At 33.3% G+C, this 23020-nt stretch overlaps 2 protein-coding genes across 2 annotated transcripts; both read right to left on the bottom strand.

Annotated features, from left to right (window-relative positions):
* Positions 1 to 10115: 10115 nt before the first annotated feature.
* On the bottom strand, positions 10116 to 14066 carry LOC112765868 (RNA polymerase sigma factor sigC). Its single transcript, XM_025811728.3, has 7 exons — positions 13583 to 14066; positions 13095 to 13258; positions 12240 to 12800; positions 11649 to 11879; positions 11145 to 11285; positions 10830 to 11030; positions 10116 to 10630 (listed from the first exon to the last, which is right to left on the bottom strand). Exons 1-7 carry the CDS (start codon positions 13680 to 13682, stop codon positions 10340 to 10342), a joined length of 1689 nt encoding a protein of 562 aa, XP_025667513.1. The 5' UTR covers positions 13683 to 14066; the 3' UTR covers positions 10116 to 10339.
* Positions 14067 to 17443: 3377 nt separating this feature from the next.
* Positions 17444 to 18565, bottom strand: LOC140180782 (uncharacterized). The gene is made up of 2 exons (XM_072222078.1): positions 18098 to 18565; positions 17444 to 17998 (listed from the first exon to the last, which is right to left on the bottom strand). The coding sequence occupies exons 1-2, from the start codon at positions 18563 to 18565 to the stop codon at positions 17444 to 17446; spliced, it is 1023 nt and encodes a 340-aa protein (XP_072078179.1).
* Positions 18566 to 23020: the final 4455 nt, after the last annotated feature.

The raw sequence follows: 23020 nt of genomic DNA, 5'->3' as shown, positions 1-23020 counted from the left end.
ACCTAATTTTTTTTTTAAATAAGATAGGATTGCAGTCATTGGGAAAATGAGTACAAAGAAGTCCTTACAGGACACGCACAAGGAATAGAAAGGGTCATCCCAAAAATCAGATAATAAAACAAACATTAAGAGAAAAAAGAAAACTTTAGTGCTACTGTATTAGCTTGGTTTTGAAACGATATTCTTCATTGAGTTCCACTTCTTCTTTCCATACTTCTTGATGTGCCATTTTTCTTTCTTCAAAAATTCATTTGTTTCTTGCTGCCCATATTCTCCATAGCAGAGTTGCTACTAAACTACTCCTCATCCGAGTATTAGATCTTCTGTTCGCCCCCTTATAACCTCCATCCACCATGTGCGAAAAGCCTCATTATCTTCCTCCCCAATTCCTCCATGCATGTCAGCAAGCTACCAAATAACCTTCGAGTGTGGGTAAGAGACGAAGCAGTGCATAATTAACTTTGGAGCTTGGTTGCAGCGAGGACATATTTCAGAGATTGTAGCTATTCTTCTGTGCAGTTTCAATCGGACAGAGCCCTCCATGGAGTGTTTTTCACATATGAACTTTCACCTTTTCTGGCGTCTCTAAGTCCCATACAGAATTCCATAGATCTTTGTTCTTAAATCTATCAGCAAGAAATTCAATTGGAGGATGGTATAACTGGAAAGCAATTCCATAACCTCCCTTTCTTTCCTTGCTCCATATCAATTTATCACCGTCTTCATATATGACTCTGTGAATTGACTGTGCAATTTCTAATGGGAAACAATTATTAATTAATTGAGAATTCCATTCTCATGAGTTTATCATCAATTGAGAAACCCAAATGAGGTTTGGCTGAATTTGAATGTGTAGTTTGCCTATTAAGGGCCCTTCGTTGTTAACCCAGTTTGCTTCCTAAATGTGTATTGAGCTCTGTCTCCCTACTTTCCAAATTGCTCATTGTTCAATGATTTTTCTCCCTTTCAGTAGACTTCTCCACACCTAAGAAGGATTATTCCCAACACCAGCTTTCAAGAAATCACAGTGTCTAAAATACTTGCTTTTAAAGACTCTTGCAACCAGTGAATAAGGTTTTGTAAGAAATCGCCACCCTTGCTTTCCCAACATCGCAAGATTGAAAGATTTGAGATCTTTAAAACACATACCTCCTTGACATTTTAGTCTACACAATGTGTCCCAACTGATCCACTATAATTTCCATTCATCATGTTTTTGACCCCACCAAAACTGCATTAATTGTCTTTGAATATCCTCTATGAGTTTTTCAGGCAGTTTAAAACATCCAAAGGTGTAGACTAGGATAGTAGCTCCAACAGCCTTTATCAGCACCTCCCGACCGCTTATTGATAGTCATGATCTTTTTCACTGTTGTAGTTTTTTTGTCACTTTCTCTTTTACATAACTAAATGTGGATGTTTTGGATCTTTGTACAGTTGTAGGCAGACCTAGATACTTGTCTTGTGCTCCCACATTTGGAACTTGTATCAAATTCGCCAGTCGTATCCTCTCTTGTTGCGGTGTGTTACGGCTAAAGAAAACTGCCGACTTGGCCAGGTTAATTTCTTGACCACTTAATCCTCCATATATCTGCAAAGTATTTAGTACATTCTGACAAGAAGTAGAATTTGCCTTTGTGAATATGATTGAGTCATCAGGAAAAAATAAGTGGCTTATAATAGGGCAATTACTGTTGATTTTTAAACCAACTAACTCATGATTCTATTCTCCTCTGTGGAGCAGATGGCTTAGCCCCTCTGTGCAAAGTATAAAAAGATAAGGAGAAAGAGGATCCCTTGGCGAAGACCTCTTGTAGGTTTAAACAAACCTTTAGATTGTCCATCCACAGTAACAGAATAGAAAACAGTCATCACACACTCTTTAAGCCAATTAATCCACCGGTTACAAAAACTCAGTTGTTCCATTACCTTCCACAAAAAACTCCATTCCACTTTGTCATAAGCTTTACTCATGTCTAGTTTAAGTGTCATATCCTAATCCCCATTTCTTTTATTCTTCAAAAAATGCATATATTCATGGAAAATTAGTACATTATCTGTAATAAGTCTGCCTTTAATGAAGGCACTTTGATTGTCACTAATCGCTTTATTCATAAGAAATTGCATACGATTCACCAATATCTTCAAAATAATTTTGTAAAGGACCAAACTTAGGCTAATCGATCGTACCTGGGTCATTGTCGTAGCATTTGGAATTTTTGAAATTAGATATATATGAGTATAATTGAAGGATTTGAGCATTCTTCCACCTGAGAAAAAACTTTGCACTGCTCTAACTGTCTATTCTCTAATAACACACCAGAAAAATTGAAAAAATTTTGCTGTAAATCCATCTTCTCCTGGAGCTGAAAATGGATTTATTGAGAATACTGCTTTCTTGATTTCAATTTCAATTACTGGTCTTATAAGCAACTGGTTATTTTGCCTTGTTACTTTTCTTCTCATAGTGGAAATAGCTGTTGTAGGATCATGTACACCTTACAAATTGAAAAGAGACTCAAAATAATGTTGAGCTACCTGTCTAATTCCTTCTGGGTCTGAATGCATTGCTCCATCTTCACCCTCCAGTTGCTGAATTCTATTATATCGGTTTCTGATATGCGCTTTTGAGTGGAAAAATGTTGTATTTTGATCTCCATAATTGAGCCATTGAACCCTTGCCTTTTCCCGCCAGAACCTTTCTTCTTTTAAGTATGCTTCTGCCAATTCCTCTTCTAAAACCAGAATCTGATGCTTGTCCGCCTGATTGCCTTTACCTTTCTCTTCATCAATTCACTATTTTAGATCATTAATTTGTTGCAGCGAGTTGCTGCCCTTAATCCGCTGCCACTCAACCAAGTGATGACAACATCTCTTGAGTTTGGTGAATAACTGAAACATTGGAGACCCTTGCACTGCTTCTTTCCATCATTCTCTAACTATCCATCCAACCTCTTCCTCCTTACACCATCTCTTCTGAAATCTAAATCATCTTTTGATCCTCCTCTACTCCTCCTCCGTAATCAACAGAATAGGCCTATGATCTGAACCTTGATAATTTAGGTGTACCACGGCAGATCTAGGGTAGGCCTCGCACCAATTTGGTGTAGCCAAACACCGATCAAGCCGCTCTCGGACAAGGTTGCCTCCATATTGCCTATTACTCCATATGAATCTACACCCTTCAAACCCCAAATCCACCATACCACCTGTGTTGATATAATTATTGAAACCTTCAATCGATGAGGTTGATTTTGATCTGCCCCCTTCCTTTTCATAATATGCCGTTATAGCATTAAAATCTCCGATTATCACATAATCACCTTCCAACATTGCTACTAGATTTATCAGCTCCTCATATTACTGATTTCATTGATTTTCATCACTATGAAGGTGAACTCCCACTATATGCCACTTCAAATTTCTTATTGAATCCTCCCACCTCCAATGAATGAAGTATTCTCCATTATTCATCACTGTAATATCAACAGTACTTTTCCAAGACAATGCCAAACCTCCTGCTATCCCTTATGGTTCTACACAATATACCTTTTCAAAGCCAAACTTCTTACAGTGCATAGTTACCATCGAGAAATTGTTTTTAGTTTCACACAAAAACAAAACCTCAGGGGAATGAGATCTTTGGATCTCTTGTATGTTGTGAACTATTAGGGGGTTCTCCAAACCCCGATAGTTCCACATTACTGTCTTCATTGTCCGTGGGGTGCCATTTTTGGGGTTGGCACCCACCCCGTATTCAGCATTCATTCTTCATCATTGCTCTGCTTCCTCGTTGTTACTCCTTTTCCTTCCTCCTCTTGCTTTCTTTTTTCTCCACTCAATCTGTTGCTACCTCCCTCTCCCATCTTTCTCGCCATATGTTTAATTTTAACAGTTTTGTGTTTCTAGTTTTCCACACCGGATGGTTTGCCAATGTGAAACCATGTTTGACAGCCTCTTCTATCTCTGGCCATTTATCCACTTGTTGTCCCTCTTTCTCTTCATAAAGCACGACTTCTTTACTGGTTATCTCCTTTTGAACACTAACTCTATCACATGTAACCCGCCTATCCCCATCCTCCGAGTTGCCTTTATCTTTCTCATTTTCCATCCCCCTTATTCGACCAGTTGATATATAATTATCTAACTCCTTTTCTCGACTACTCTCTTGCACGGACAGATTAGCAAATCCTTTGAGCAAACTCACTGGAGTTGGTTTGTGTGATTTTTCCCTCAGGCTTGTTTCAACTTTAGGCATATTGGGGTTACAGTTCTCCTTTTGCTCCAAGTTTTTCATTAGATCTGCTCTGCCTTTAGCCAATTTCCCCACCTTTCCTCCATAACATCTCTTGTCATCGAGTCCTCCAAAAAACGTCCACAGCTTCTAACCTCATGACCTAGGTGTCCGCAGTAGTTACAGAAGCACCCAATCTTTTCATATTTGATAGAGAGTTCAATGATCTTTTTGTTAGGACCAGCGATTCTCAATTATCTCCTTAGAGGCTTTGTGACATCCAATCTGATCTTCACTTTCAAAATATGATTCTCTTTGCTTTTCATCGAGAAAAAGTTCACATTAATCACTTCTCCCATATTACCTCCTATTTTTCTCTCAAGCTCCTTAGTTTTATAGTGTTCAGGAATCCCCCATAATTGCATCCATATCGAAACCAGATACAATTCATTATGTTCAGCATCAAAATCTTTAGACCACCTCTGTAGGTTGATTAAGTAGTTTTTAAACAACCAGGAAGCCCCTCTTTCAATTCTTATCAACTCAGTTTCTTTCTCAAAAAAAGAATTGGAAGACATTTCCTCCCAAATCTAACACCTTAAAGCCATCAGGTTGAGACCAAATTGATCTCAATGCTCCTTCCACTGTACCTTAGCTGAACGATCTGTCAGCAAGGATTCTGCCAACTAGACTTTTTGCACAGGTCTGCAAACTCTCTGCCACTACAGTTTTCATCAAAGAAAATAACTCCTTCCTCATCTTCTCTCCTAACCTCCTCTTCCCTCACATTCCTTTCTTCGCCTGGAGTATCCATTACTCTCTGATGGAGTACAATGCAACTTGAATTTTATTAGCCAATGTGAGATCAGCTGTGATAAGAGAATTCTGCCAAGCAAAAATTCTAGTAGAACAGTTTTAAAAATAGTTATTTGATTTGATGTGTTAGAGAGAATCTCGACTATAACATAATTATTTTAAAATAGATTGAAATTAGTTATTTGATTTGATGTGTTATATTTATTATTAATTTTAAAAAATGACATGATATATATTAATTGATGAAACAATGTCTAATATTAAATTATTCTTGGCTTGGTTTTCTGTTTTCATGTATTATATTAGGTTTATTTATGTGTTTTTTTTTATATTAAAATTAAATGCGATAATTATGAATTAATTAGGTTTTGTTTATAATTTTTATACGTATATAAAAATTAATGTTATTTGAATTTGGATCCTCTAAATTTTAAATTTGTATTTTAGAGGATAAAGTATAGTCTTTTATCCTTGAATGGTAGGGGTAAGCACGGATAGTGGTACCCGATTACCCGTCCAAATCCGAACCGAACCAATTAAATTGGTTCTGAAACCAACGGGTGATCGGGTACAACCCGATAGTTTTTGTTAGTGATTGGTTCGGATATCAGTTTTGGGGGTGCGGAACCGAACCAATCCGCAAACCCGATTATATATTAATTAAATAAAAAAAATATGACTTTTCCATTAGACAATGATTATTTATTATTAATATGTTTGGATTTTAATGAGTTTAATTTTTAATGTATTTGGTGTTTAATATGTTTGGATTATTTCTATTGATGTTACATGTTTATTGTACTTGTTGAATTTTTAAGATAAAAATTTGGTTTTTTTTTTATGAATTTCAAAGTCATCGGGTACCCAATTATCCAAATCGAACTAATCCATTCTTAATCGGTTTGGTTTGGTTCGGGTACATGTACAAAAAAATGTTAATCCGAACCAATTACATTTTGATAAGTTCGGTTCTAATTTTACCATAAATCCGAACCAAACCGACCCGTACTCACCCCTATTGAATGGTTTCTCTCTCATATTTATTCTTGGTCCTGCCTATAAAATAAATAGTAAGAGATCACACTTTATTTTCTAAAGTGAAATTCAAACTTTAGAGAATCCAAATCTACGTTATTTTATATCAAGTTTAATAACCATTAATTTCATATACAGTTAAGATCGGATTTCTACCATTAATTTCATGATGATATAGCATGTTCTTGGTAATGTTTCTTGATTAATCTAACTTAATTAATTAGGAATATATAATTAATTCTAGCAATAAATTCTAAAGATTATTTAATTTAATATAAATTAAAGGGACATACTAATAATAATACAAATTATTTTTAATTATATTAGATGTGATATTTTAGTGTAATTATTAAAAAAAATTAAAATTATTTTTATTGTTCATCAATCTCATTATTTTCTCTTTTGATATAAAATTGATTTGTTACATATTTTATTTTTAATTAAATTTCTCATTTTTCATTAAGTTTTTTATTTTAATTCATTATGCATTTTCTTAAATTTATTGTCAAATTATTTTCATCTTATTGATTGCACGTTATCTTTTGTTATTGCAGGTTAATGTGTATTTCTTTAATTCGAATAAAGACACATGCATCATTTGAAGTTATACTATGAGAAAATTAAACTTCCATTTTGATGAGTTCTATTATTTTATTAGAGGCCAAAAGACATTTTGTCTGAGAAATATACATTTAGGCCTTAGTTTTATAGAAATATGATGAAATTAGGAATGAATGAGGTAGAAATAATTATATGACTCTTATGTGTTAGCCAAAGAGAGAGGTTGGGCAGAGGTCATGATACCTGTTAACCTCTCTGATAAATAAGGTAATATTATTCTAATAAATAAGTCATTGTCAAATTGTCTGCTTTATAATTATTTTATAATATTTTTAAATTAAATCCTAGCTGATAGTAAAATAAATAGTAATAGTTATATCATATAATGGTAAAATACACATATTAGTTTTTTAGAAAAATAGTTATATAATGGTATGCAAAGCATAATGGAAATTTTGTCCTGAAAAAAAAAATTATATATGTATTCTTTTAGAGGATAACTTTGATATGCAAAAGTTAAATTATTAATAGTTAAAGAAAAAAAGTTAAATTAACAACAAAATTTAATTTGATTGTCATAAAAATTAATGTATGGAATGCATATGTAGGTACACGTGAGAAAATTAAAATAGCTGACCAATGAGAATGAAGATTAAGTGTGTTATAAGTTATTAATTACTAATAATTTTGAACCAACTTGAGTCATTTGAGTGGTTGATTCACTCATTTGTTTAAATAAATGTTAGAGGTTGGAATTTTATTTTGTGTATGCAGTAATTTATTAGCCAACGACAAATCCTTAAATGGAGCTAAGATCTACATCAGATTAGTTCTTTGCCTGTCGGGCTAAAAAATACAATGGATAACCATAGTTCAAATTTGTCTCTAAAGTTCAACTTAATTTTAAAATTGTCTTTTGGATCAAAATACCATTCTTTAATAACCCTTATCCAATAACATTCTTTACCAAACAGCAAACTGGAGGAGCCACCTACGCGACTCTGACTCCGCTATCTGATCTGCTTGCGTCGACGCCATCTCCACCACATTCACTCATGGATGTGCTGGTGCAGGAGCAAAAACGGCAACAGCAGCGCACGCTATCTCCCTCACCGACATCGTCGTCACCTTCCCCTTCTCTTATATCTCTCGCAAGCAAGAGCTCTCTCTCTCTTCATTCCTCTATCTCTCATCTTGGTCTCTCTCTCCATCGCTCTCTTGTTCCACGATGAGCATAACGAAAAGAGTGATAAGGAGGCTGCAGTGTCAGGAGATGCCTTTTTTTCTTCTTGTTCTTCTCCCATGCTTTTCTCTTTTCGGCTTCTCTCTTTTTCTTTGTTCTTTTTCTTCTTTTTTTTTTGTAATTTTATAATTTTTTGTTATGAGTAATTTGGTCTAAAATTTTAAGATTTAGGTAAAAAGAATAATTTTAAAATTAAGTTAAATTTTAGGGACAAATAAATTTAAATACAAAAAAAAATGAAAATGAATAAAATTTTCGATTTAAACCATAAGAACAAAAAAACGTACTTAATCCTATTTATTCAGTTATATTTTATTGATCATAAAAAAAATTATTTTTAAAAAGTTGTGTCTAAATAATTCTAAATTTGATGTCAATATGTATCAAACATAATTAAATAATAAAAGTTTATATACAGTGAATAAATATCAATACATTTATTTTACGAAATTTCTTATGCTAATAATGCATAAAATACAAAAGATTAAATAATAATTGAAGCAGCAAAAGAAAATGGCAACATGATTAGATAATTTTTAATTATAGGAGTAATAAAAGAACCACTTACTTCTTCTCGATCATTGTTATTATTTTATACTATTCAATTTTTTAGCCTCAATCTATTGCAACTAACTTTTAGTTTATCACTTGCATTTGATTCTAACAGGGACTCATTTTAATATGTCTACTCCTCTTTGTTAAATAATGGCGTAATTACTTCTGGTCTTACCTAAATTTTATATTTTTACTTTTTATTGATCATTATTATTATATTTTTTTTGGTGTACTTTAATTATTATTTATTTGTACGGTAGATTTATGTAACAACTATCACTTATAAAATTTGAACAAAAAATATATTATTTTTTTGGGTACAAAATTTATGGTTATTTTAGCCTTTTTTTTCTCTTTTAAAGCGAATATAAAGTGATTAAGAAAAATTAATTGCAATATTAAAAATTAATTATTTACATTGTCAAAATTGAATTATGTAATAGTAGCATTTCTGTTTCTTAAAGTTAATTATATTAAAAAGATGAGTTTATAAATTTGTAATACTTTAATAAAGGAAATCTATATAATTATGAATATGTATATGTACATAATTCTGTTAATGACTGAAATTATCCATTTATATTTATGCAACTTAAAATTTTGGAGAAGATTTACAATATATTATTAGATAGTGTTAGTCAAAAAACTTAATAATTTGGGATGATTTGATGTGGGTATTTGAACTGGATTTTTACTATTTGCGTCCTATTTAAAACAAAATTAGTAATTTTATCTATAGAAAGAATCAATTAGAGAATCAAATTGAGATATAATGGAAATCGAATCACGAGAATTGAAAAATTGAATAATAAGTAGGGTGGGACGAAAAATTTGATGATGTTTTTAAATTGATTTCCTCATATTTATCTTTTTAAAGGAATAATAATATAGGTATTTATTCTATTTATATTTATAGCATTACAATATAACATGTTAATTTTTATTAATCATATATGAATATTTAATATAACTTTATATATTTTTAGTAATTATTGAAGAATATTTATACAAAAATGTAATATAGAATAATAAAATATGAGTAATAATTAAGAGATATAATTCATCTTTTTAATTATCCTCCTAAGACAAATGAGTAAGAAGTTAAATATATTTTAAAAAAAAACCATTAAAAAGATAAAAGAATGAAAAAATTTCTTTATTTAAAAATTAGGAGGATAATTAGAACGATGAGTTAGAACTCTGAATTATTTTTATATAAGTTAAAAAGATTAATAAAAGTAAAATTAAAAAGTACTAATATAACATAAATTGAATAGACATTTTTTGTATATCGCACGAGTACACATACCAGTTTTTTTAACAATACTTAATTTGTCTATATTTTTAAATTATACGGGTTATTTCTTTCTACAATGAATATCTACTTTTATATAAATACATTTATTAACAAAGGGGATATAAAGCCAACGAGTTATAGCTCAAACAGTCTCTTCGTCCTCATCTAAAGGACTTGGGTTTAAATCTCACTCTTAACTTTAAGGAAAAAAAACACAAAGGGGATATAAAGTTTACATAAAAGATAAAATGTACACCAAGAATTTCTGATTGATTACCACCTCATGTTGTAGTTTAAGCTCAAGTACAAGAGCAGTACAAGAGCAGCACAAAATTTTACAAGAACAGATTGGAACAATCTTTGAACACATAAGGTAACTAGAAAAGGCATTATACTATTTATTTCCATGTCCAATAAGAAGAAACAATACATACAAACATTATCACATGCTTTATCGTTTACACTGTTTTATATGATATAAAATACTTTTATATATACAGTAAAAAATTTTCTTTAAAATGGTATGATGTTGCACTAGGGACAACTAAAAGTGATAGACAAGCCAAAACTATTGAAACTCCACCAAAGCCAATGACATCTAAGAATCTAAATCCAATAAATAAAAATTGAAATTTGATGTAGCTGCTTTGTTCCTTAATTTTGTTAGAGCTTTCCTTTCTATCTTCCTCACACATTCTTTGCTAACTTTGAAATATCTCCCTATTTCTTCAAGTGACTTTGAATGATGATCTCTAAGACCAAAACGGAGGGTTAATATTTCTCTTTCTCTTGAATCCAAGCCTTTCAAGAGATCATATAAGTCCTTTCTCATGTGTTGCTTCATCACAGCTTCTTCAGGATTCTCTATTGACATATCAGGCATAAATTCCTGCATAACATTGATGCAAAAAACAACTTATGACTTAACAAACAAGTAACAACAATGTTTAAGGATATATTTCTTGAGATTATAATGCTCTACTCTACATGAGAAATATTTTGTACTCGTACATTGAACTGATACACACCTGTCGATAGAGAATATGATGATTAGCTAAACAGTTTAGTCAAATATATCAAATTCTTACCGTATACTTTACACTAAGAGAGTCTCCCATCTTCTGATTGGTCGAAGCAACAACTCTCAGACAATTTCCAGCTGATCTAATTTTTTCCAAAGACAGACCTGTCGCCTTTGCGATTTCATGATCATCTGGGCTTTTCATGGAGGTAATTTTCAGGGATTTTTGTGCTTTCTGTATCTGATTCATGGCCCTGCTCAATGACCACTAAAAAGAATAACAAATATGAAAAAATAAACAAGGATCAAATCAAGGTTTCACATAACATTGACATTGGTATAAGGAAACAAAACAAACCAGCTATGCAGAAGAGGAACATACAGGAACTACGATTTCTCGAGCATATCGTTCCACCATTCTGGAAATTGATTTCCTTATCCAATACTGCACATAAGTTGAGAATCTATAACCCCTTGTATAGTCAAATCTCACAGCTCCCTGGAGAACACCTATATATCCTGCCTAAGAAATACAGTGCAAAAGTTATAAATTTAGTGAAAAGCTAAATGAAAGAAGCAAAATTTCAAATAAGTATCTTCCCTGTCTATTCCAAAGTTTGATTTTATTCATACTTCTACTTTTGGGGTAGCACCTTACAAATCAATTTGTTATACACAGAATTCAAAGCCCCCTTCAATTAAAGTTCTTTGTTTGCACTTTACCCGCAAAACAAAATTTCTCCCAAGTTTATCTAGTTTCTTCTGATTCATTTTGGTAAGATTTGTGTGTCTTATGACTATCAATTAAAGATCCAGCACAAAACTCTTGCTCAGGCCATAAAAATGATTAAATAAAACGGCATATACAATAACCATTGGAACAGACCTGAAGTAGATCTTCCAGTGCTATTCCCATACCCCTGTACTTCCTTGCAAGGTAAACAACCAAGGAACGAGTACTTCGTATAAGCTCGTCACGACAACGTTGGCAGTAATGCAACTTCTGCTGTAGCACCTTCTCATGAACTCCAGCTGCTTCTGCCCAGCTTTTCAAGCTTGCTACTTGATTTGTACTCTCTTCTATTCCTTCTCGAATTTTCTCCAACTCTGCGAGAACCTAGAATGGCACACAATTCCAATATTTAACCAAAAGATTCGAATCATGATATTGGTTGAATCTATTCTACTTGACAATAACATACTCCTTTTAGTTTATAATATCTTTCACTTTAGTCATTTTACAGTCTAACCTAAACCCAAAATAAAAAATTGGCTGTTTTCCTCCAGAATACCTTCTATTTCATTACTAATTTGTATGATAAACCTTTCATTCTTTATTGTGCTTAAGATTGAAAAGTGGTTAAAGGTCGATGATTTAGTAAGTGTTACCTTGAAATATGAGAATGACAGATATATGTAAATGTAATCAAGAAAGTCTCTGTAAAGTAATCAAAGATAGTATAAAGTATAAACTAACCTTTACTCCTTTTGACATTTCTGCCTCCCTTCTAGCAACCATTATTCTTGTATTTTTACGATTTGAAGCTTTCTTTACAGAAGCAGGAAGGGAATGCAATCTATATTCCTTATCATCAGCTTTTGAAGTCGACGGCTGCAGCCGAACTTCCATAGCAGTAAATGCTTTCTGAGTTCTTCTTTTATGCTGTTTTTTCCTGGTAGACTTAACAAACACTTTATCTATCTTCTCATCTATTTTCCTGTTTTCCTTCTGGTGCTCTCCGAGTTCAACGGCATGTGACGACAGTTCAAGAGACCTCGACAGACAGACATTGAACAATTCCAGAGCTCCAAGCTTTCCAAGTTGCAATACAATGTCACTTTTCAATTTAATCGCCTCAGAATCAGCGAAAGTTTGTTCCAAAGTGCCTAGATTTTCCATTAACAAACGATAATGTATCGCTCTAAAAGACTGAAATTTGAGGGAGGCTGTTGATATCTCCTTTTCAAAATGCCTTTGTCTTTGTGTATTATTAAGCATTTCTTGCACACTACTAATAGACCTCTTACCCTTCTTCACCTGGGAAATATAAACCTTGTAAGATTTTACAATAACACACACACTATGTGTCTATTTCTATGCATAGAAACCAAAATATAATTATTAAAGGAAAAAAAAAGGCAGCTAAGTGCACAAACATCCCGTGTCGCAGCCGCACCCAAAGGGGGTAATGTACGCAGTTCAAGCTGATAGTTACATCCGTGACTGTTTTCATGGCTTAAACTCACATGGAGACAACTCAACCATTGCTCTAAGGCTTCCCTTCATACCAGAATATAATTATATGGCTTGATTAAAAGGCCTATGGTGTACCTTGATTTCTTCTATGTATAAAGAATCATTGTCCAAGGTTTCCAATTCAGATGACAAACAACTGAATGCTGTTGGAAAGCTTCTCTGGGATGCTTCTCCTTCTTCATTTACGGTCGAAAGCGAAGATAGCCTCGCTGAGTTGAAAGTTGCTTCCGTTCCTCCAGCTGATCAAATTGTAAACCAAAATTCAGAGCACAGCAATTGAGAGAAAGGCTTCAATATTTTTGTTTATTTTTCTTTCTTTTTTGTGTATTTTTTATTTTGTGCTAGAAACTTGAAATTGCATTCCCCTACTTCTGGCTAGAAAAACCATACATAAATAATCATAATTAGACCATGAGTTAATTCTAACAATAAAACCTAAAGCTTGAATAAACAGACTTTGTCATAATTCATAACAGCTATTAAGTATGCAAATTGTAAATTACTATTCAAGGAATAAAAACAGAGCAATTAATAATGAAAAAGGGAAGGAAAATTGAGCTGACCAGAAGAAAGTGTGATACATGAGTGATTGTTGAAAGAGAAAGGAGACTGAATAGCAGCAGAAGAAGCGTTATAATTGAGCCTCAGGTTAAGCAAACCCATGATGCTGTTTCCAGAATTCAAGAGAAAGAGGAGATTCCATTAAATGAAGTTAGTTAAATTGCTTCTGTTACAACCACCACTAGTTATTCATCTTCCCCCTGCAATGCAATGGCTGCCAAGTTTTTGCGTCTATTTTCCACTCTTTATCCTATTTCACTATTTATTCTTACTTACAAAAATACTTAAATTGCCAATTAGCATAAAAATGAGAAAAAAAAAGGAAATAATTTTTTTTTTGTTATCTACGGTATTTCTTATTTCAACAGATCAAGAACTAATTCATTATGAATCGGAGTTCTATTTAAAAGTTTGTTGCTAACTAATAAATTAACTGCATACATAAAATAAAACTCGAATTCCGAACACTTATAAACTAACCAACCCAATTTAATATTCTTTTCTTTCCTTTGTTTTTCCAGTAAAGGAATACTTTCGTGAGTGAAACCGTTCAAACATGAAAAGTAAGTTTATTGGGCCCAAGTATAGTGATCAGGCCCAATCTATTATTAGAGCTTAAATAACATTTTTTGTGGCTGAGACTTGTCCCAAATGACAAATACATTTGCCTCTTAAAAGTGTTACATAGGCTCGAATCTCTTTTGATGAAAAAAAAAAATTTAATGGGTGTGTTTTATGTAGGGCTTGCAATATATATCCTATTTGCGGATATCCAACTCGAACCAATCCATTCGAGTAGGGTTGCCTATCTTACCTATAGCGAATAAGGTAGGATAGGGTACAAATTTGCTTGCAGATAGGGTAGGGTACGGATTTAGAGTATACCAAACTCTATCCGTACCCCTAAGATATTATATGTAGGGCTGGTAATATATACCCTATTCGCGGATATTCAACCCGAACCAACCCATTCAAGTAGGGTTGCCTATCCTACCCATAGCGAATAAGGTAGGATAGGGTACAAATTTGCTTGCAGATAGGGTAGGGTACGGATTTAGAGTATACCCAACTCTACCCGTACCCTTAAGATATTATATGTAGGGCTGGCAATATATACCCTATTCACGGATATCCAACCCGAACCAACCCATTCGAGTAGGGTTGCCTATCCTACCCATAGCGAATAAGGTAGGATAGGGTACAAATTTGCTTGCAGACAGGGTAGGGTACAGATTTAGAGTATACCCAACTCTACCCGTACCCTCTATATATATATATATAATGAAGAAAGTGAGTGTTGAACTCACAATCTTCTTCTTATAAAAACTTGAAAAAACTATTAAGTTAGTTGATAATCAAATTATTTGTAATTTTATGTTGGATCTCTTTAAGATTTTATTATTTTTAATTTTAATTTGAACTTAATTTTTTATTTTTTATTTTATTAATATGTATGAAATTTGGAATGGTTGAATTTTATATTTGCTTGAAAATTTTTTATTTTTCTACGGGTAGGGTAGGGTTTAGAACTTTAGGGTTAGGGTTGAGAGATTCTCAACTCGCGGGTAGGATAGGTTAGAATTTTAAGAAAGTTTTCAACCTACAGGTAGAATTAGGATAAAGTCCAAACCCTACCCTACCCTATCCATTGCCAGCCCTAGTTCTGTTGTATTGACTAAAAAAAATATATTTTTTTAATAAAAAATATTTTTAAATTTTCTTATTCTCATATTAGAGCTTAAATAATAAGAAAATAGAACCACCAAATATGTATGTACGAACCTAACAAAAAATAAAAGGTCTAAATTTTCTGTTGGTTTGGAGATCTTTTGTGTTATTTAAAAAAAAAAAATTATCTGCTATTATTTAATATATATATATATATATATATATTTTTTTTAAAAAGTATTTGTATTTTTAACTTTATTGGAACGGTTATTATTGATCATTATTTCTCCTTTATAATTAGGCTAATGTTACAATGTTGAGAGCTTTTTCCTTACATATGTGATGAAAAGACATAAAGTAATTTTTTTTATGACGCGTGTTTATCTTGTCTACACACATGCGGACATTATTGCAAGTTTAAAGCTGGAGGTGCAGAAGGTGCAGGTTGTATCAGCATAAATTTAAATTAAATAGATTGAATCAATTAACGTATGATTAATGATATTGATTAAGTTGTTGGACTTTTTTAAAATATATGTAAATTACCTTTCTTTTGATATAAAAAATTTATCTTTCATTATCAAAAAATTTATCTTTTATGTTATTCCATTAATTAGAATGATAGGCATCTTTGTTTTTGTGATCTAGTATTTTTTTTGGCATAACTAACATCATTATTTATTTTTGAAAAAGTGTGATATCCGAAATTAGGAGAGAATATAGGACTCTTTTAGGGTGTGTTTGAATGAATCTGAGTTTTGTAAATTATTTTGTATTGTGTTAATGAGAATCTGCTACTATGAGTGGACATGGTCTGTGTTAATGAGTTTAGTTTAGGGTGTTGGTGATTAGTTATGTAAGTGCGTTGCTGTATCTATAATTTGAGAAGAAATTGGCAATGAAAATGGATCTGTTAGCCTGAAATTGATACTGAAGAATTGTGTAAACAAACTTGCCTAAATGAACTGACATCAGAAAGTACCACAAGCACATTTGACAGAACACAACTATGTCAAATTCATTAAGCATAGCAAAAAATAACAAAATGTGAAAATTTCAGTCACCATCAAATTCACCGGTGCAAAATATTATCCAGTTAAAGAAAAATAACAAGAAAAGATGGAAATCTTTGAATCCACAAACCTAGAGCAACTCAGTTGCTATTTAAGAAACAATAAGCAGTAACTTTATTACATAAGTTTCGGACAAAATAGAGAGTCACAAACATTAAATGTACTCAACTCAGCAATACATTAATAACATAACACATCTGAAATGATCATAATTCTCTAAAGTTTTCTCCAAGCTCTTGTTGGAAGTTTTGCCATGAGCCTCAACTTTCTTGGAGAGACATGAAGTTGAATGTTGTGACTGAGTGAGACAGTCCTAGCTGGTTGGCTAGAGCTAGATGCATCATTCTCCTTTGGTACAGGTGGGTGTTGTGTGGAGCTTCTGATGGGCTTCATCTTAGACTTTCGGTGGAGAGTACCTGTTGGTAGTGTGTTGGGCCTAGCTGATCGTTCTGTGGGCTTGGACCTAGGCTGGAATGAGTTGGGCCTAGATGAGTTGGTGGGTGGTTGGGGCTGTGATGATGATCTCGGTTGCCTATTGGACCTCTTCCTCCCTCTAGTTGCAGATTGCATAGTAGGCTGTGATGATGCCTTAGACCTGGTTATGGGCGTTGCAGATGAAGTCTTTCTCCCTCCATTGGTTCTCTTCACAGCAGATTGCTTAGGTGGTTGGGCCTGAAACACAAAAAAAAATTACTGTTAGTCGACCATTCACATGAAACCCTAACATAAGAAATTGGTAAATACACTTACAGAGAGGGGTGGCTTCTTGCATCCTTCCCTCTTGTGACCTGATTCACCACAGTTTGAACACCTCTGAATCTGCTCCCTCTTAGACAAGTGGGACTGGCTTCTGTCCTCAGCTTCAGCAGGTCCTCTCTTCCTCTTCTTCACTGGTCTGTGGCTAGTCTTCTGATAGGGAGGTGGCATCACATCATCAAAGTTTGTCTTCTCCCACAAATCTGGGTCATTTAGAGGGTTGATTACTGATTCATAGCATTTGACATAGGCAGGCCTCTTGTAGCAGTCATCAACATATGCATCCATATCAAGACCCTTAAAATTGATGCAGCTGATGGCATGTGTGCATGGAATACCACTGGGTTGCCACTTCCTACAAGAACACTAATGAGCAGACAAATCAATAGCAAATTTGGTCAACCCATTCACAACCTCATATGTATGTGCATCAGACCAATAAGGCCTCCATTCACCAACTGATCTACACCTTCTCTCTATCTTCTTCCTAATGCGAGGTAAAACTGTGCCATTAAAATTTTGAATTCTTTCTCTATTAACAGCCCATCTGCTTATCAAATAAACCCTAATTTCTTCCAACATTGTAACTATAGGCTTTTCCCTAGACTCTATTATTGCACCATTAAAGCTTTCACATATATTGTTTACAAGAGTGTCGCATTTAGAATGAAAGTTAAACATGGACCTGCTCCAAAATCTAGGTGGAATCGCATTCAGATGCCTATGAGCCTCCACATTGATCTGTCGGATGACTGCCATCTCTCTCTCCCATTCCTTCCAGTGTGTAGCTTTTGCACACCCCCACATCAATTGCTTCAAGTGTAGCCCAGAAAATTTTTTTCTGAAGTTGCTGTATAGATGACGGACACAGAACCTGTGGTCTACACCTGGGATTACTTCATTGAAAGTAGGCAGCAGCCCCTAACAAAGGAGGTAAAAAATTGTGTTATAACAATAGTTGTTTGAATATAAGTTAAATGATTCAATAAATAGATGTTAAATGATTCAATGACTGTTTACCTTCTGCTGATTAGACATGAAGGTTGATCTACCAATTGTCTCAGCACCAAAATCATCAATCAGCAGCCGGAGAAACCACTTCCAGGTGTCTTTAGTCTCTGACTCCACAATGGCATACGCGATTAGAAGCATTTGATCATTAGGGTCCCAACCTATCACGGTCAACAGCTGTCCCCCTTGAGGTGTCTTGAGAAAACAGCCATCCAACCCAATAAACCTCCTACACTGCAGAAAGCTCTTCTTGCAAGCAGCTAGACACACGTATATTCTTTGAAATATGCAGAAATTGTTTAACCCATTGTGCTGTTCCTCAACCTCGAAATCAGGGGACCTTTGTACCTTGAGCGTCACTGATGACCATGGATTAGTCCGTAGCAGCTCTGAGCAGTAGTCAACAATCCTCTTATACTGCTTCCAGTAAGTTCCTTGTACTTCATCCAATGCAGCTTGTCTTGACCTAGCTGCCATTGATGTTGTCACAGTCAGATTTCACTTCCTTTGTGCCTTGTTCACCAGGTCCTTTATCTTGACCTTTAGGTTATGTTCCACCTTCTTCTTAAAGGCTTTACTCAGCTAAACAGTATGTTATCCCAACCCTATGTGACTGGCTACAAGTATGCTTAAGGTTCATCGACCTAAGCTGCCAAGTCTCTTCCTCACTCATTTTTGCTGCATATAACCAAAACAGACAACCCTCTTGACAAACAGCCCTTTATCTTTGAATTCTTCTCTTGAAGCATATACAGTTCCAACCTCCCATTTATAACTCGTCATGTCTTTAACATCTTTATGAGTTGGATACAAAGTAGCTTCATCGTTATCATCATCCTGTCTGTCCTCCTTATCTGAACCACCACCAACTTCATAATCCAAATCCAATTCATCACTATTGAAGCCTTCCTCATCACTGAAATCACTATTCACAACCCCTTTGTCTTTATCAACCCGATCACCATCCGTAGCACCTATCAGATCCTCAAACCCACTTTCATCATCATACTCCTCTTCACTATCTGTAAACTAAATATCATCTGCACTGTCAATCTCAAGATCAGACGGAATAAACTCCTCATCATCGCTGTCATCATCACTGTTCGATTCAACCCGTGCATTTTCAGCAGCCACGTCCAGGTACAAGTTATCTCTTTCATTAACTTGCTCCGCATTGTCATTTTCCACATGTTGACCTGTTCACCCTCAAAAACCACCAACTGATTCTGAGGATTTTCCTCTGATTGCCCTGTTTACCCTATCCTCCAACATCAATATACCTTACTGCAGAAAATTCTTCAGCATCCTCAATCTTATGCACAACAAACAGCTCAACATGACTCCTCAGTTCCGCTATTCTACACATCTCAAGTGCATCTATGTCACCTGCAAATAACTTCAGATCCTTCTCTAACCATTCAGAACTTGGATCCTTATACCACATGGCCGAAACATTTTTCTTTGTGTACCCAAACTGTCTCAACTCGGCAAATGCCTCAAATACAGACTAGCAATCACTCTCAACATCTTCGATGAATGTCTTTTGTCCCCCTATATACTGCAACATCCCATTGTCATATCCAAATCGACCCCTATGGTAGACACTCAGATTAAAGCTTCCCATCCCCTAAAACGAAAAAACAAAACTTTAAATCAAACCCTACCAGTTTTTGGAAACTAACGAAATTCATTACACATTATTAAGGTCAAGCTCCACAAAATCGAAACCAATGGTGCATACATACCTGATTTGAGATGACAATAGCAGAACAAACTTCTGCCACACTCTTGCCAACGCAATCCAAATGTAGTAACGCTACTCCTCAGGTGATGATGAACCTCTGTTAGGGCATCATTGAAGGTGAAAGATCAGTTTTCAAGTGTGTAATGTAAATGAGACACTGGGGCCCTTTTGCGGGAATGAAAACGAAGCATCAAAGACTTCAGGGGCAAAAGTGTCCAAAAATTTTGTTTAATGGAGGGGAGGATGATTTTAAAGAGTTTTTGAGCGTTGGGGATGATTTTAATAACAAAAAAAGATTGGGGACAAATTTGATTTTCGCCCCAGACCTTAGCAACGAAAAAAGTACTTATCCCTTAAACTTATGTCATCAAAATAATAGGAAAGAAGTTCTAATAGATGTTTAGGGTTTTAAAATTAATTAGTTAAGATCTTAAGAAGAAATTGATGTTGAAGAGGAAAAAATAATGGAGAAGACGAAGTTATGAAGAGTAAACCGTATAGTTGTTCATTGTTAAAATAATAAATGCAGTTAAATGATGAAAATATTGGCGCAAGGATTTTTTTTTGTTATTTTGGTTGAACTACGGTTGAACTGGTTGAACCAATAAACTAATGAACTAGTAACTAGAGCGATTCGATGACCGGTTTGGTTTTCAGAACTTTAGTTATATCCACAACTAGCATTCACAAAAATAATAGCCCAAGTCGAAAATGTGTATGTCAAAGTAGCAAAACGTGCATGAACAATAAAAAAGTCCAGCACCATAATTATCATCATTAACAACACATTAATCCCTGGTAATTAAACCACATGCTTGCGACAAAGTTTGCATTCTCTGCGCTTCCACAGATGTCCCAACAAATGCTGTCTGCGCATGCCATACAATTTCGTATCCAAACAATTTTAACACACGTCAAACTAGGGCTGCACGCGGATCGGATCGGATCGGATATGGCCAAAATTTCGATCTGATCCGCACTAAAATCATCGGATCGGATCCAATATCCGCAGCTTTTAAGGTTGGATCCGATCCGATCCGATCCGCACGTTTGCGGATCGGATATCGGATATATCCGCAAAACACAAAAATATTTTTAAAAGTTTATTTTTATTAAAAAAATATCAATAAAATTCCTTTTTTCTATTCTTTTAAATATGTTTACTCTTAAAATAATATTAAACATACTTTTCTTAATAATAAATTAAAATAATACAACATATATGATAATTATTAGTTGAAATAAAACATAAAAAAATATTTATTTTTTTATTTTTTTATTTTTGCGGATACGCAGATATGCGGATCGGATATATGGATACCAACACAAAATCCGCAATCCGATTCGATTAGTGTGTGGATCCGATCCGATCCGATCCGAAAGACTTGCGGATCGGATCCATATCCGTAATTTTCGGATTGGATTCAGATAAATACTGCGAATATGCGGATCAGATCCGATCCATGAACACCCATACGTCAAACTCCAATTACGCCACGTCTTTTTAGCGCCTACTAAAACAAGGCTCTTCCACACTATAGTACTACCCTTATAATGATTGTTATTTGCTAAACTGAAAACGGGTGCGACAAACTAGAAAAGTGAACCCAATTTTTCAGTAGAAGAATTTTATATACATTATCTGTATATATTTTGTTTCTATATTCTTAATTTTTGTGTTGAAATTAATTGGTAAAAAGGTATAATACACAAATACTGATACGGACACAAGACACGATACGATATGGAATACGTCGACTCACAAATTTTAAATTCTTATAAGACACGAGAACACACATATATATATAAAATATGATGCATTTTTTAGAAAAATTGTAATGATATTTTGATATTTTATTAATATTAAAATTTAATTTTTTAATTATTTTTAATATCTTATTTTAATTATATAAAATATTTAAAATATTTTTTTAATATATACTATTTCTAAATTTATTTTAAGAATACATGTTAAGAATAAGGTTGGACATACTGACATGTGATAGTATTTAGGTGTACTTAAGCGTGTCCGGAGATTTTTTTTATGTTTTATAAAGACATGGTTGGACATAGCAGACACGCGTGTCGGACGAGTGTCGATGAGTATCGTATCCAAAATGTATTCGATACGCATACACAGTAACTCACAGCGAAGTGTCTATACTTCATTGGTAAAAAGTAAAAAAATAAAAAAATTATCTTTAATATCACAAAAAATAAATATCAAAATAAATGTATAAAAAATAGTACACATTTTTATTTTTTAAATATATTTCGGGTAAGTTTGCCAAAAAATAATTGTATTTAATGTAAACAATGGCGAAGACTTACGTGTCAACTGTTTTCTTTCTAGATGCTGCTTTCATAAATTCTAACTAACATAAATAAATAAATACTAGTGTTACAATAGTATATGGTTTCTAGAAGGCACGTTGAAAATGGTATGATAAGACCTGTGGTAAAATATGTTTTCCAATAACATGTGACTCTTCTAGACTCTAGTGTTACATCATATAAAATATCATCCGGGGTTAATTTTTAAGATTTTGTTAACAAAAATTATAAAAGTACTTATTAAAGTTACTAATATGATAAGTTTTGTAGGAGGAATCAAAAGCTATTATCATTAGATAAAAATTATTTAATAATTAAGATAGAGTAGTGTTTTAATAGGTGTATGATGCTATGAGACTAAATTATTTTACACAAAATTAGACAACTAAGAAACAAATATTCTCAATAGTTGCATATATGAATTAGGATTTATTTTCAGTAGAGTTTGTTTGAAAATTATTTAACATAAAAAAAATTTTCTGTTTCCTTAAAAAAATATTTTTATTTAAAATTTAATTTTATAATTTGAAATAATTATAATATATTAATAGAATAAAATTTAAAGAGTATAAATAAATTTGAAAATCAAACTTTTTTTATTTAATTTATAAATGAATAAAAATTAAAATTAAAATTTTTAAAAGAATTTAAATTATTCTAAAACAAAAAAAATTTCAACTCTTAAATAAATTATAATTCTTAACCTTCTAAATAAGTTCTTAATAATTAAAAATAGGTGGAAACTCAGGTACAGTTCACTTTACATGAAGTTGATAGTTGAGAACCGTTAGATGATTTGACTGATTTGATTAAATTTTTATCTAACGACTTTCAACTGTCAATTTCACGTGAAG

This window comes from Arachis hypogaea, chromosome 17 (genome assembly GCF_003086295.3).
Source record: "Arachis hypogaea cultivar Tifrunner chromosome 17, arahy.Tifrunner.gnm2.J5K5, whole genome shotgun sequence".
Taxonomy (NCBI): domain Eukaryota; kingdom Viridiplantae; phylum Streptophyta; class Magnoliopsida; order Fabales; family Fabaceae; genus Arachis; species Arachis hypogaea.
Note: the sequence above shows the minus strand (reverse complement) of the source record. Positions and strands in the feature narration are given on the sequence as shown.

Coding starts and splice junctions, on each gene's coding strand:
- LOC112765868 (XM_025811728.3), bottom strand. CDS start 13,682: ATGGGTTTGCTTAACCTGAGGCTCAATTATAACGCTTCTTCTGCTGCT. Junction 13,259..13,582: donor ATGTATCACACTTTCTTCTG/GTCAGCTCAATT, acceptor CAATTTGATCAG/CTGGAGGAACGGAAGCAACT. Junction 12,801..13,094: donor TATACATAGAAGAAATCAAG/GTACACCATAGG, acceptor TATATTTCCCAG/GTGAAGAAGGGTAAGAGGTC.
- LOC140180782 (XM_072222078.1), bottom strand. CDS start 18,565: ATGGCAGCTAGGTCAAGACAAGCTGCATTGGATGAAGTACAAGGAACT. Junction 17,999..18,097: donor TCATGTCTAATCAGCAGAAG/GTAAACAGTCAT, acceptor CTCCTTTGTTAG/GGGCTGCTGCCTACTTTCAA.